Source organism: Peromyscus leucopus, chromosome 3, assembly GCF_004664715.2.
Source record: "Peromyscus leucopus breed LL Stock chromosome 3, UCI_PerLeu_2.1, whole genome shotgun sequence".
Classification (NCBI taxonomy): domain Eukaryota; kingdom Metazoa; phylum Chordata; class Mammalia; order Rodentia; family Cricetidae; genus Peromyscus; species Peromyscus leucopus.
Window position 1 is genome coordinate 128,523,423 of NC_051065.1, and position 13,202 is coordinate 128,536,624.

The 13,202-nt window shown below is 45.9% G+C and overlaps 1 protein-coding gene across 3 annotated transcripts in view; it reads right to left on the reverse strand.

Moving 5' to 3' along the window:
* Nucleotides 1–13,202, reverse strand: part of Irag2 (inositol 1,4,5-triphosphate receptor associated 2) — a 50,213-nt gene that overhangs the window by 32,750 nt on the left and 4,261 nt on the right. The window contains exons 1-4 of one of the 3 annotated variants that reach the window (XM_028891789.2): nt 4,364–4,438; nt 2,672–2,765; nt 853–970; nt 200–281 (exon numbers count right to left, since the gene is read on the reverse strand). In XM_028891789.2, the coding sequence (XP_028747622.1) occupies nt 200–223 (24 nt within the window). In that variant the 5' untranslated portion in view covers nt 224–281; nt 853–970; nt 2,672–2,765; nt 4,364–4,438. Of the gene's footprint in view, nt 1–199; nt 304–852; nt 971–2,671; nt 2,766–4,363; nt 4,442–13,202 lie in introns of those variants that run through there. The other 2 variants (XM_037203996.1, XM_037203997.1) reach the window with 2 other exon arrangements.

Genomic DNA, 13,202 nt, shown 5'->3' on the forward strand with positions numbered 1-13,202 from the left:
CAGTGAACTATCTCCAGCCTATAACCCAAATGGTTGAATTTTAACTTCCTGGCTTCAAAGTTGGATATTTCTTATGTATGTGAGTTCTAGGATGTCCCATAATATTTCTTATAAAGAAGGAGAGGAAGGAGGAACAGCCTTCAGAGAGGACCAGCACACGGTAATGCTGAAAACAAAAGAGATCTTCATCCATACTCACTTCGACGCTAAGGTCCTCGTTCATTCTGGTGTGATCTAGAAGTTCTGGTCCCAAGATGGAGCCTCCCGTGGGGAGTGGACACCTGGTGGTGAGAAAAGAGTGGCCTTCTGCAGGTGAAAAGCTGCAAATTAGCAGGATCTGAACTATGACATCATTCCCAGCACCCCTCCCCCAGGCCAGGCAATTTCTAGTCAAGCAGGAAGCCTCTACCTCCTTCAGAGAGAAGTTACTAAGCACAGAAAAGCTAACCAAAAATTAAAATGTGACATTTGCAATTCAAAGCCTTGTTTCCTCCACTCAGGAGCAGAAAGGACTCTCACTGGGGAGCTAATCCTGCCAACCCTGCTGATACTCAGGTGTGTTCTAGAGATCGGTCTTTTGACTTTAAAGGGCAGGTGAGGACAACTGAGGCTTGCAACTGGGGTGCAGGGCAGCGGACACGAACGATGTGATGTCCGTGACTCATCTCAGTTAACTTAGCAGTAAAAATGTAGTGTGTTCTGCAAAGCAATCTCCTGAAAGTCAAAAGCAGTATCTGGCTTCTAAATTGTGACTCCTCAGAGAGCTGGAGGAACTCCATCAAAAAACAGCCAAGAGATAATAATATCAGGTAAAATATAGAAGGTGGGACAGGACAGCTGTGGTTAACTTACTGGGATGGTCTTGTCACATCCAACGCTCCATCTGCCTCCTGCTGCCGGGGTCTTTCACTCGGAGCATGGGCTGGCTTTTTGACACATGAGACAGATGCCAGTTCTAGCCTTGGAATTGCTGTAAGGTCGTCAAGACACAAGGCATCAGTTGCAGGAAGGAATGAGGGTAGAGGTGAACTTCCCATTCAAATTGTGTTAAAGATGAAACTCTTTCTCACCTAAGCGATTGAGTGCATCGTGTCTGAAAAAGTGAAATCAATCTGATTCTATTAACATTTTATCCTAGTTATGTGGAGGTAGAAATATCCAATGTTTATTTAAAAACCGACAAACAACAAAATGAACTGGGGCATGGGGAAGAGGGCAGAAAACCTTCGCCCACCGAGCCACTGCCAGGTCCACAATCCACAGCGCAGGCATCACAGTCAGTGGCCTGCTTTCATAGCGAGGTTTTACTAGAGCACAGCTGTGGCCACTCATTCTTGGGTCATCTGTGGCTGCTTGTCTGTTTCAGCAGTGGTGCTGAAGAGTCGCCATGGAGACCATGTTCAAATTTTGGTTCAAATTTTGGAGATTTTGGTTCAAATCCTAGCTTTGCCTCATGCAGGTGGTGTGTTTGTAGATAAATTAGCGTCTTCACTCAGAGCCCTAATACACTTATATGTAAAGGGACACACGCTCTCAGGCAGATTATGTTTGATGTTCCCTGTTTCTTCATCTTTAAAAGGAGAGCTGTAGGCAGGAGACATGGTGCTCTTGCAGCCCCTAGGTTGGGCTCCCAGCAGCCCTGGCTCACGATCTGTAAGTCCAGTTCTGGAGGGATCTGATGCCTTCTTCTGGTCTCCATGGGCACCAGGCACACATGTAGTGCATTTACAATCATACATATAAAATAAAATAAAATAAATTTTAATGAAAAATAAAATGGGCCAGGAGCCAGGCAAACAGTTTGGTGGTGGCGCGTCATTCAGCATGTTATTCAGCATGTTCTGTCTCCAGTCCACAAAAGTCAGTAAGATGGGAAATACACTAGCGTCACCCTGTGGGACCGTGGTGAGGACTAATGAAGTCATCAGGCACAGTAGAACACAGGATGCAGCCATGGTTCTACCACAGGGTAGTGTGTTGCTGAGGGTTTCAGTTAATAGAACAAACTGGTTTAAAGCCCCGGTCTACCCGACATCACATCGGTAGTGGCTGCTCCTCCTCTGGGTTCATGATTCACAAACCACTTGCTTTATGCTTCTTCTTAAGTTTGCCTTGACAACCACAGCAACCCCGTCCTTCCAGAGCACACTAGCCTCTGTCCGCCATCACACACAGGCAGCGGGGTGCTGCCTGGCAACGAGCTGTTCTGGGATGCTGTCCTCTTACCTTTGGCCTGGCTGTTCAGATCAGCCCCAGGTCCCCACCTCACCGTGTCCCTTCATTTCCTGCTGACTCCTCTAAATGCACCCTAAGCTTTGGCTCCACAAATGAAGACGAAGCTTGCATGTTCTGCCTTCTCTTCAGAGTCCAGGTTTTCTGTCCACACTCCAACCATCCGAATTATTTCAGCATGCCCCCCCCCACACTACTTTCTCCCATCTTCTATGGAATGTTTTCTGGACTCAGGTCTGTTATTTTAGGATTTGTTCTTAATTATATGTAATGGTGCCCGGTATAGAGTAGATGTTCAGGTATGTATTAATTGATCCATAGACAAATATCCAATATATCTCGCTAGACAGATATCATTGTTATTAATTATTGTCTCTCTCAAGAAACCCCTCCCCACCTACGAGTGGGCAGGAGTGGGGAGGGGCGTGTCCACACTCACTTAGCAGAGGCGCACACTGGCAGGAGTCTTTCCAGGTCAGGGGTACCTGATGGGCGCTTCCTTTTTGCCCCCGCTGTGGTTGGTGGCAGGAATGCTTCCGAACAGAAAACCAGCGTTATTAGCTGTCTAAAGGAAAGCGCCACCCTGCAGTTCTCAAGATCATTCCCTCAGTTTAAGACAAGACTCATGATGGTAGGGGCGGGGCCAGGACAGGACTGGGGCAGGGGCGGGGCGGGGTGGGGCGGGGCGGGGGCAGGGTAGGACAAAGATGAAGTTAGAGTGGGGATGGATCTGAGAGGAGTTTGGAGGGCTATGAATATGGCCAAAATATATCACATGAAATTCTCAATTAATAAAAATACTTTAAAAAAAAAAAAAGACAAGTGGCAGAGGACAGTTGAGCAGAGCACCAGCTACTCCTGCAGAGGACCCAGTTTTTGGTTCCCAGCACCAACATGGTGATCCACAACCATCTATAACTCAGGTGCCCAGGGATCCAACGCCCTCTTCTGGCTTCTGTGGGTACTGCACACATGTAGTGTAACACGCAGGCAAAGCACCACACGCATAAAATAAAAATAAAAACAAAATTTCAAAGAAAAAAGCAGACAGGATGTGACTGGTCCCAAGTGAGGATGTTACAGAGCAAAGTTTTCAGACTTCTATCCAGAGCCTCAGCACAGAAGCAAATCAGATGCTTATTCAAGCCTGGCCCAGTGCAGGCTGAGTCGTAATACTGGGGAGGCAGAGGCAGGAACATCTCAAGTTCACCTGGACCACAAAGTGGGTGCAGGGCCAGTCTGGGCAACTTAGTGTGACTCTGTCTCAAAATAGAAAGTAAGAAGACTGGAGATATGGCTCAAAGGTACAGCCTTTGCCAATGTGCACGAGGCCCCCGAGGTTCAATCCCACGCACTTACAAACAGATTCAGTGGTAGCAGCTAACAGAATGCTCACACGTCACCAAGCCCACACAATCCCACTTAGAAACAAGGCTTTAGGGAAGGGGGTGGGAGTGAGGGGCAAGCCCAGCTACATAATGCCTCATGGTTCTGTAAGCAAAAGGCCGTATCACTACCTCTTATATTAGATGGTATAATTAAGAAGGAAAAAAAGAAAGAATCCATTGCTTGTCTGGTAATGTTTTGTAGATGAGTAGCATATTCAGATTTCTCAACTTTTTCATACATACCGAGTGATTTTTTTTTTAATTATTGCTTTTTTTTGTATGTGGGTATTTTGCCTGCATTTATATCTATGTACCATGGGAGTACAATACCCGAGGAGGTCAGAAGGAGGTGTTGGATCCCTTGGAAATGGAGTTATAGAGGGTTGTGAACTGCCATGTGGGTACTGGGACTCAAACCCAGGTCCTCTGGAAGAGCAGCCAGTGCTCCTAAGCTCTGAGCCATCTCTCCAGCCCCTGCCTTTCTTTCTTTCTTTTCTGCATAGTTTAGGGTACTTTTGTTTTGATACAGACTCTCACTATTTAGCCCTGGCTGGCCTAGAGCACACTATATAAATTGGGCTGTCCTCGAACTCACAGAGATTAGCCTGGTTCTGCCTCCTGAATGCTGAGATAAGAGGTGCAATCACCATGCCTGGTTTGAAGTACATTTTAATTTTTATATAATAGCTGAATCACAGCCGTTACCTAAGTAATTAAAAACAAAACACAAATCTCATGCTTACCAATTTCCCCTGAAGAAGTCTATGCCTCTCTGTGCAGGACGGGGGATCACAGTGAGGAGACTCCTCATCTAAAAAGCCCTGTTGAGAGACAATGGTGGAGTATATTGAAAGACAGAATACAATCAGAAGCACAAGACACCCCAGGCCTTGGAGCATGCCCACAGCCTCAGGTGGCTGAAAGTGACCAGTTTCCATTACTATTCTTTAAGGGAACACACTGGTAACTACAAACCTCCCATTGTATTTTCCTCATTATTTAATCTAGAAGTAAAATCCAAACCTTGAATAGGGAGCTGGATGGCTTGACACTGAAACCCTTGCATGGAGAATGAAGGAGTCTGTAGGGACTCACAGAGGCCATAATAGCATCTATTAAATCTTTAGGGAGTGGCTGAGACGGATCTATGGTAAAGGCACTTGCGGTCAAGGCTGATGACTTGGAGCCCTGGAACCCACACGGTGAAAGGAGAGAACTGATTCCCACAAGTTGTTCTCACTATGTACAGTCACAGGTACACACACACATATAAACGTAAGTTTCTAAAAAGTTAAAACATATATAGTCAGAAAATTGTGGCCTTAATTCAACAGGATGGCATCTGCCAACCATAACTAATGCTGAAAACGCCATTGTTTTGGGGATGGTTAAACTAGCCTTGAATTTTTGATCCTCTGGCCACCAGCAGAGGACTGGCTATAGACATATGCACAACACACGTGTCCAGGCTTCTTTGGGCATGAAGATCTTTCAAGCTCAGTGTACTGCAGGGGCACTTTTAGGTGCTTTACCTAATTTATATGGTTTCTTTTTTGGCTTGAAGGTGTCTATATCTTGTTTATATTTATATTATGTGCCCTGAAATTTATATTATGTACACCTTTAATGCCAGCTCTGAGGGCCCAGCAAAAATCACCTTTTCTTTCTTTTTCTACCTCTGCCCTTCTGTGCCAAATTTGCTCTTCCCTTAGGCTCTTTATTTATGAACTAACGAGGAGATTCCCCAAGCTTCATAATGGAAAGAGATGCATTCTACTTTAGGGTAGTGTCAGAGTGGAGTTGAGAGACGTTTTAGCGGTTAAGAACACTTATTATGAAAACATGAGGACTGGAACTCAGATGCCAGCAGGCGGGTAGGAAGCCGGGCATCCCACAAACACCTTCAATGCCAGCTCTAAGGGTCCAGTACCCTCTCCTGGGCTCCAAGTGTCCACACATGTGCATACACCCATTCAGACACACATAGGAATGAATGAATCCTGAATCAGTGGTTAAGTGTACCCACTGCTCTTCTAGAAGACCTGGGTTCAGTTCCTAGCAGCTACCCAACACTTACAACTGCAACTTCAGGTCCAAAGCACCCAGTGCCCTCTTCTGGAGACCTCAGGCACAAGGCACACATACATACATGTAAACAAAATACTCATACACACAGGATAATTTTTTAATTTAAGAATTTATAAATATTTTAAGAAATGAACAGTTTGAAAGTTTAACAAATCAAAGAAAAAGGGAAATAAGCCCTACAGCCTATTCAAGGCTGGAGAGGTAGCTCCATCAGGAAAACACTTGCCTCTCAGGCATGAGAACCTGAGTTCAGATCCCCAGCCTCCATACACAAAGGTGGGTGTGGTGGTGCACACTGTAATCCAAGTGCTGGGGGCAGTTCAGGGGGATCACTGGGGCTTGCTGGCCAAACTGGGAGCTCCTGGTTCAATGAAAGACTTGTCTCAAACAATGAGTTGGAGAAGAGATTGAAGAAAACAGACCTCTCTCTCTCTCTCTCTCTCTCTCCCTCCCTCCCTCTCTCTCTCTCTTTCACACACACACACACACACACACACACACACACACACACACACACACACTTTTAAAAACTTTAAAGGAAAATAGAAAATCAGAGACTGGGATGTAGCTCAGTGGTAGAACACTTGCCTACCATTGACAAGTGTGTATGATGCTCGGATTCCATCTCATGCGTGGAAATACAACACAGAACAAAGCTGCTATAGGCATTGTTTCATCCAAACTCCTACCACTGTGGAGATTTCCCGTTACGCCTCTGATGGAGCCGGGAATTGGGGGTTCTAGGTAGAGCTGGACTGTGAGAACATTGAAACCCACAGGATAGAGGCCATGACTCTAAACTACGAAGCTAAGTTCAGACTTCAGGAGAGTACTCACTTCAACATACTGCCTCTAAAATTAAAAATGCCTTTCTAGGGCTGGAGAGATGTTCAGTGGTTAAGAGCACTCACTGCTCTTACAGAGGACCCAGATTTGGTCCCAGCGCCCACGTGGCTGCTCACAACCATCTGTAACTCAGTTCCAGGGATCTGATGTTCTCTTTTGCCTCTGTGGGCACCAGGCATAGACATACGTGTAGTCAAAACACTCACACATACAGAAACACAAATAAGTAAAAAAACAATGTCTTCCTAAGTTGTTGTGGAGGTGCACACCTGTAATCCGAGCACTTGAGAGGCTGAGGCAGGTGGATGACAAGTTCCAGGCCAGCCTGGGCTACATAGGGAGACCCCAACTCAAAAAGCACGACTTTAATCCCAGCACTCAGGAGGCAGAGGCAGACGGATCTCTGAGTTCTAGGCTAGCCTGGTCTATATGGAGAGTTCTGGGACAGCCAGAACTACACAGAGAAACCCTGTCTCAAAAAGCCAAAAAGAAAAAGAAAAAAACAGAAAACCCAAATCATCCAATAAAACCCCAAAGCAATATAAAACAAAAGTCATCTTTCTAATGCCCAAAACCTATATACCTTACAGCTAAAAACTGTTTTCCAGTGAATCTTAAAGCTTTATCTCTCAAATGATGGAAAGTGGGGAAAATACCTATTCAACTCTTTACACAGGAATATGTTAGTTGATAGCCCAATACTCTTTGAATCATAACCAAGAATAGGAAAACAAACCCACTTAGAGTAAGGACACATGCGCACAGGCAGAAACCAGAGAACAACACTGTCTTTCTGATTCACTCTCCACCTGAGCTTTTGAGACATGTTCTCTCATTGAACCTGGGCCTCACCAGTTTGGCTGCATTAGCTGGTGTACAAACTGGTGGGGTCCTTCTACCCTGTCCCTTCCTCCACCCCCCACACCCAGCGCCCTCCACTGGTCTCCTCCCAGCTCGTGTCCTTTATTTCTGACTTGCCCCCATCTCTGCTTGAATTACAGATGTGCATGACCACGTCACGCTTTTATACCGGAAGTTCCTGGGCTTGGACTCCAGTGCCCACACTTGCAAAGCAAGCACTTAATCAACAGAACCATCTCTGGTGGGGGCAGGGTCTTGCTACATAGCTCAGGCTGGCCTGGAATACTGTGTAGCCCAGCATGGCCCCAAACTGAAGACACTCTTCCCTCAGGCTCTCAATGCTGGGGTTATGGTTGTGAGCCACCAGGCCCTGGAGACCTCTTAGCTTTGTGAAACTGTGCTCAGTGTTGGGAGACACAGACCTATCCTCCCAGCTTACAAAGAGTGGCCAATGCTTCCAGAAGTCTCCATAGAGCCTTTCAAGTTCACATAGCTTCATAGACACAAGCTCAGGATTCCCTCAGCGCTACCAGCCCAGTATGTGCTGCAGATAGGATGTGAGCAAGGGTAACATCATCTCTAAGGCCCGTCTTTGATGACGCATCCGAACTGCAAACTTATTTCCACAGATGGTTCACACAACGAGTAGCGGCAATTTCCATATTTTCCATATGACACAAAACAGACCAGACGATGGCCCTCGGTTTGCATTCTACTTTGCATTCTTCTGCAGATGGGGAGCTGCAGAGTGTGAGACATTTAGGCTTCAAGAAGAACCGGAGCAAACAAAGGCCGCTGTCCCTGCTGCTGCCAACTGTGCTGTGAAATGTGCCCAGATGTCTCTGGTTCCCTGCAAGAGGGAAGCTGGCCTAAGCAGCTTTCTAAACGACAACACAGTGACTTCCAGACAAAGGCCTTCCACTTCATTGCTGCTGAAAACCAAAAGCCTGCCTACCATTATCAGAACTGCTGTGTTCATTATCCATGATGCCCACACCTCCAAAGAACATCTTCACAACACAGTACATGCTACTGGGGGAAAAACCAAGATCATGTTCTGGGCATTAAAAAATAGCCAGGCGGTGGTGGCGCACGCCTTTAATCCCAGCATTCAGGTGGCAGAGACAGGCGGACCTCTATGAGTTCGAGGCCAGCCTGGTCTACAGAGCGAGATCCAGGACAGGCACCAAAACTACACAGGGAAACCCTGTTTTGGAAAACAAACAAACAAACCAACAAACAAGAACAGAATTGGGGGGCTGGTGAGATATAGTTACTTCTGTGCAAGAGAGAGGAGACAGAGAAAGGGAGAGAGAGGGAGGGAGAGGGAGAGAGAGGGAGGGAGAGAGAGGGGGAGAGAGAGGGAGGGAGAGAAAGGGAGAGAGAGGGAGAGAGGGAGGGAGGGAGAGAAAGGGAGAGGGAGGGAGAGAGGGAGGGGGACTCCAAAAATCAGTCCCCTGACCTCCACCAAGCATGCTGTGGTATTGCATGTGAGCACACACAGAAACTAAGATATATGCATCAGAGTTGGGCTGGACATGCGTCTCAGTGGTGGAGGCTCCAGGCTCTGGGTCTGCAGGCCAGAAGTAGCACTGAGGGGGGTGCTTGCCCCACAGCATTCACAGCACTTCCAATGGGAAAAAACAAAGCAAACAAACCATAAAACAGAATAAGGGTTTAATTCCTAGTACCACAAATAAGTAAACAATTAAAAATTTAAATCAAAATTCATCAACAGAGAAACTATTCCTGATTACTTGTGTATCCATTAATAAATAGACACTTTTAATGACCAGTCAGAATATGAGAAAAGCGGTCAACATTACAGTTACCTACAAATACAAATCAAGATCGATGACACCGGTGTTGTCCAAACTGCAAACACTGAAGTTGGGGAGCTCAGACCCTCAAACAGCACCGGAGGCGTTTGACGTACTCAAGACTGGGAGGCACTTACCGTTTTTATTTTATGTGTATGAGTGCTTTGTGTTGGTGTGTGTATGTGCACCATATGAGTGCAGTGCCTGTCTAGTCCAGAAGAGGGCGTCAGGTCCCCCTGGAACTGGAGTTACAGATGGTTGTGAGCTGCTGTGTGGGTGCTGGGAACCAAACTGAGGTTCCCTGGAAGATCAATACGTGCTCTTAACTGCTAAGCCACCTCTCCAGCCTCTGGGTAGACTTTTTTTTTAAGTTAGAGTTAGGACTAAGTTTTGATTTAATAATTCTACCCTTAGGTGTTTACTTGTGGTGAACATGTCTCCACAGAGCTCTGTGCACAATCATTCACAGTGTCTTTATCCACAACTAAAAATGGCAAATATTTTAGATTTCTAATCACAGACAGAATCAATGTGTGGGATATTCATAGAGACATAGGCAGCTCAACAACTCAAATGTTATTTGTAAACACAATACAGACAAATCTCAACCATGCTGAGAGACAGACACAGGAGGGGGGCATCTCTGGCCTCCCTTGGTTCTAGCCCAGCCTAGCTGCCTGGTTGTTCCACAGCTGCTGGCTGTAGTGAGGCCAGAGAGAGGCGCTGGGGGGGGGGGGGGCAGCAAAAGGAAATTTCTGGCAGAAATTCAGTGTTTTCACTTGCATTCAAACTGGCTGAATGGTACACTTAAGGCCTGAATGACTTTTATGACCTAGCATGAAAGAAAGAGTTAAAAAAACAACCACATGAATGAGGGCTGGGTATGGTGGTACACACCTTTGATCCCAGCACTCAGAAGCAGAGGCAGGCAGTCTGTGAGTTCAAGGCTAACCTAGTCTATGTAGTGAGTTCCACGACCACCACACACCAAATAGTGTGACCTGTCTCAAAAAACAGAGGGGGGGGGATGATGAAGGGAGGAGGAGGAGACAACGACGACGACATAAATGAAAATAACCCGCATGTATAGAGTATAGCGTGTTTGCTCCAAGACCTGAGTTTGGTTCCAAGCACCCATGTCAAGCTGTACACAACTCCCTGTAACTGTAGCAGCTCAAGGGGATCGAATGCCTTCTTCTGGACTCTGAGAGTGACTGAATTCATACCCACATACATACACAGACACACACACATGGAACAATTAATGAAATAAGTGGCCATGAATTTGAAAGAGGGAAGAGGGGTCAGGGTACATGGGAGGGCTTAGAGCGGTGGTCCCCAACCTTCCTGACACTGCGACCCTTTAATACAGTTCATGTTGTGATGACCCCCCCCACTATAAAATTATTTTCAATGCTACTTCATTGCTGTAATTTTGCTACTGTTATGAACTGTAATGTAAATATCTGGTATTTCAGATTGTTTTAGGCAACTCCTATGAAAGGAGGTTGAGATCCACAATTGAGAACTGCTGGTTTAGATGTGGGAAAGGGAAAGAGGAAATGATGTAATTATAATTTCAAAAATAAAAGAAAAATATAATAATGACAATAATAATAATATCTCAGCAATTGAGAGTGCTTTTTGCTCTTGCAGAAGGCCTGAGTTGGGTTCCCAGCACACATATCAGGAGGCTTCTAAATACCTGTACTTTCAGCTCCAGGAGAACCCATCCCCCATGCCTTCAGGACGTCTGTGCTCAGGTACACACACACACACACACACACACACACACACACACACACACACACACACAAATGAATAAATAAGAACACGACAACAGTAAATCTAACAAATAATAAATAGAAAATAATGCAAGGTTTATGTGATATGCAGGGTTAGGAAGAAACCACTTGAAAATGTGGGCAACACTGTCACCAGCATGGTAAGAAAGCTGTTCAGTTGTTGGTAGTCAGGGAGAGCACACGGACCACCAGACATGGCATTTAGAAGGCCTGACAGGATGTCAGAGATGCACAAACGTAACCGTAGAAACACTGGTGCCACTCTAAACAGAACAGTGCTGGCCAGGTGCCGAGGAAGGGGAGAGGTGGGGGAGCTGGGGCACTGGACTGTGGAGGTGAATACAGATTCTGTCCCCATTGGGGAGCTCTGGGAGGCTGGGAGGACTACCCAGGTGCAGGGACGTGTTTGTGACTTTCTCAGAGGGAGTTGAAAAGGCTCCTGCCACCTGCTTAGCAGCCACAGGCTTTGGGGCTTTTCTGCTGAAGGAGGTCACAGTCCAACCCTTCCAGCCCTGATCCTGTTTATAAAGAAAGACGAGACAAGTGGAGTTTCCCATTTCGGAGCATGTCATTCCACACACACCAGTCATAAAGGAGAAGGGGATATTCCGGAAGTCTGCCCTAGCAGAATGTGCACGCCAACTCTGGCCCAGCCTCACTGCTGAGGCACACGTATTCTGCTCCTTACAATTCCCAGAAGCAGCAGTCCCCGGAGGAACGCTGGCTCCTAGCAGTCAGGTGACTTGCCCAACTTTGTCAGCTGCTCTTACACCCCCTGTCCTTAGGCCACCATGCTACACCGTCTGCATTATCTCATCTACACCTGCAATATTCCTCACATTTATTCATTTACTGTGTGTGTGTGTGTGTGTGTGTGTCCGTGTCCAGAACATGTGCATATACCACAGCATGCATGCAGAGGTCAGGGGACGTCTTGTGGGTATTGATTTTTTTCTTCCACTATCTTAGTTCTGGGAATCAAACTCAGGTTTGTAGGGCATGGTGGTTAGAGCCTTTCTGTCCAGAGCCATCTCACAACTGTATCTGCATCTGGGAAGCTTGGCCCTCTACCCCATAACTGCTAAGCAAGCTCTCTTTGGCTCTGTTTCCTGTTTCACCATTATCCCAACAGTGTGCATCTTTTGTTTGTTTATTTTTGAGACAGTGTCCTTCTATATAGACCAGGCTATGCTTGACTTCACCTCATGACCTTCAGCACTGGGAATATAGGTACGGACCCCCACACTCAAATCCCAGGGCCTTTTATCTCTGTGTGTGTGTGTGTGTGTGTGTGTGTGTGTGTGTGTGTGTGTGATGTGTGTGTGTGTGATGTGTGTTATGTGTGTGGTGTGTGTTATGTGTGTGGTGTGTGTTATGTGTGTGTTATGTGTGTTGTGTGTGTGTGTGTTATGTGTGTGTTATGTGTGTTGTGTGTGTGTGTTATGTGTGTGTTATGTGTGTTGTGTATGTGTGTTATGTGTGTGTTATGTGTGTTGTGTGTGTGTTGTGAGTGTGTGTGTGTTATGTGTGTGTTATGTGTGTTGTGTGTGTGTGTGTTATGTGTGTGTTATGTGTGTTGTATATGTGTGTTATGTGTGTGTTATGTGTGTGTTATGTGTGTTGTATATGTGTGTTGTGTGTGTTATGTGTGTTGTGTATGTGTGTTATGTGTGTGTTATGTGTGTGGTGTGTGTTATGTGTGTGGTGTGTGTTATGTGTGTGGTGTGTGTTATGTGTGTGTTATGTGTGTTGTGTGTGTGTGTGTGTTATGTGTGTGTTATGTGTGTTGTGTGTGTGTTATGTGTGTTGTGTATGTGTGTTATGTGTGTGTTATGTGTGTTGTGTGTGTGTTATGTGTGTGGTGTGTGTTATGTGTGTGTTATGTGTGTTGTGTGTGTGTGTGTTATGTGTGTGTTATGTGTGTTGTATATGTGTGTTATGTGTGTTGTGTGTGTGTTATGTGTGTGTGTGTGTTATGTGTGTGTGTGTTGTGTGTGTTATGTGTTGTGTGTGTGTTATGTGTGTTGTGTGTGTGTTATGTGTGTATGTGTGTGTTATGTGTGTTGTGTGTTATGTGTGTTGTGTGTGTTGTGTATGTGTGTTGTGTGTTATGTGTGTGTTGTGTGTTATGTGTGTGTTGTGTGTTATGTGTGTGTGTGTTA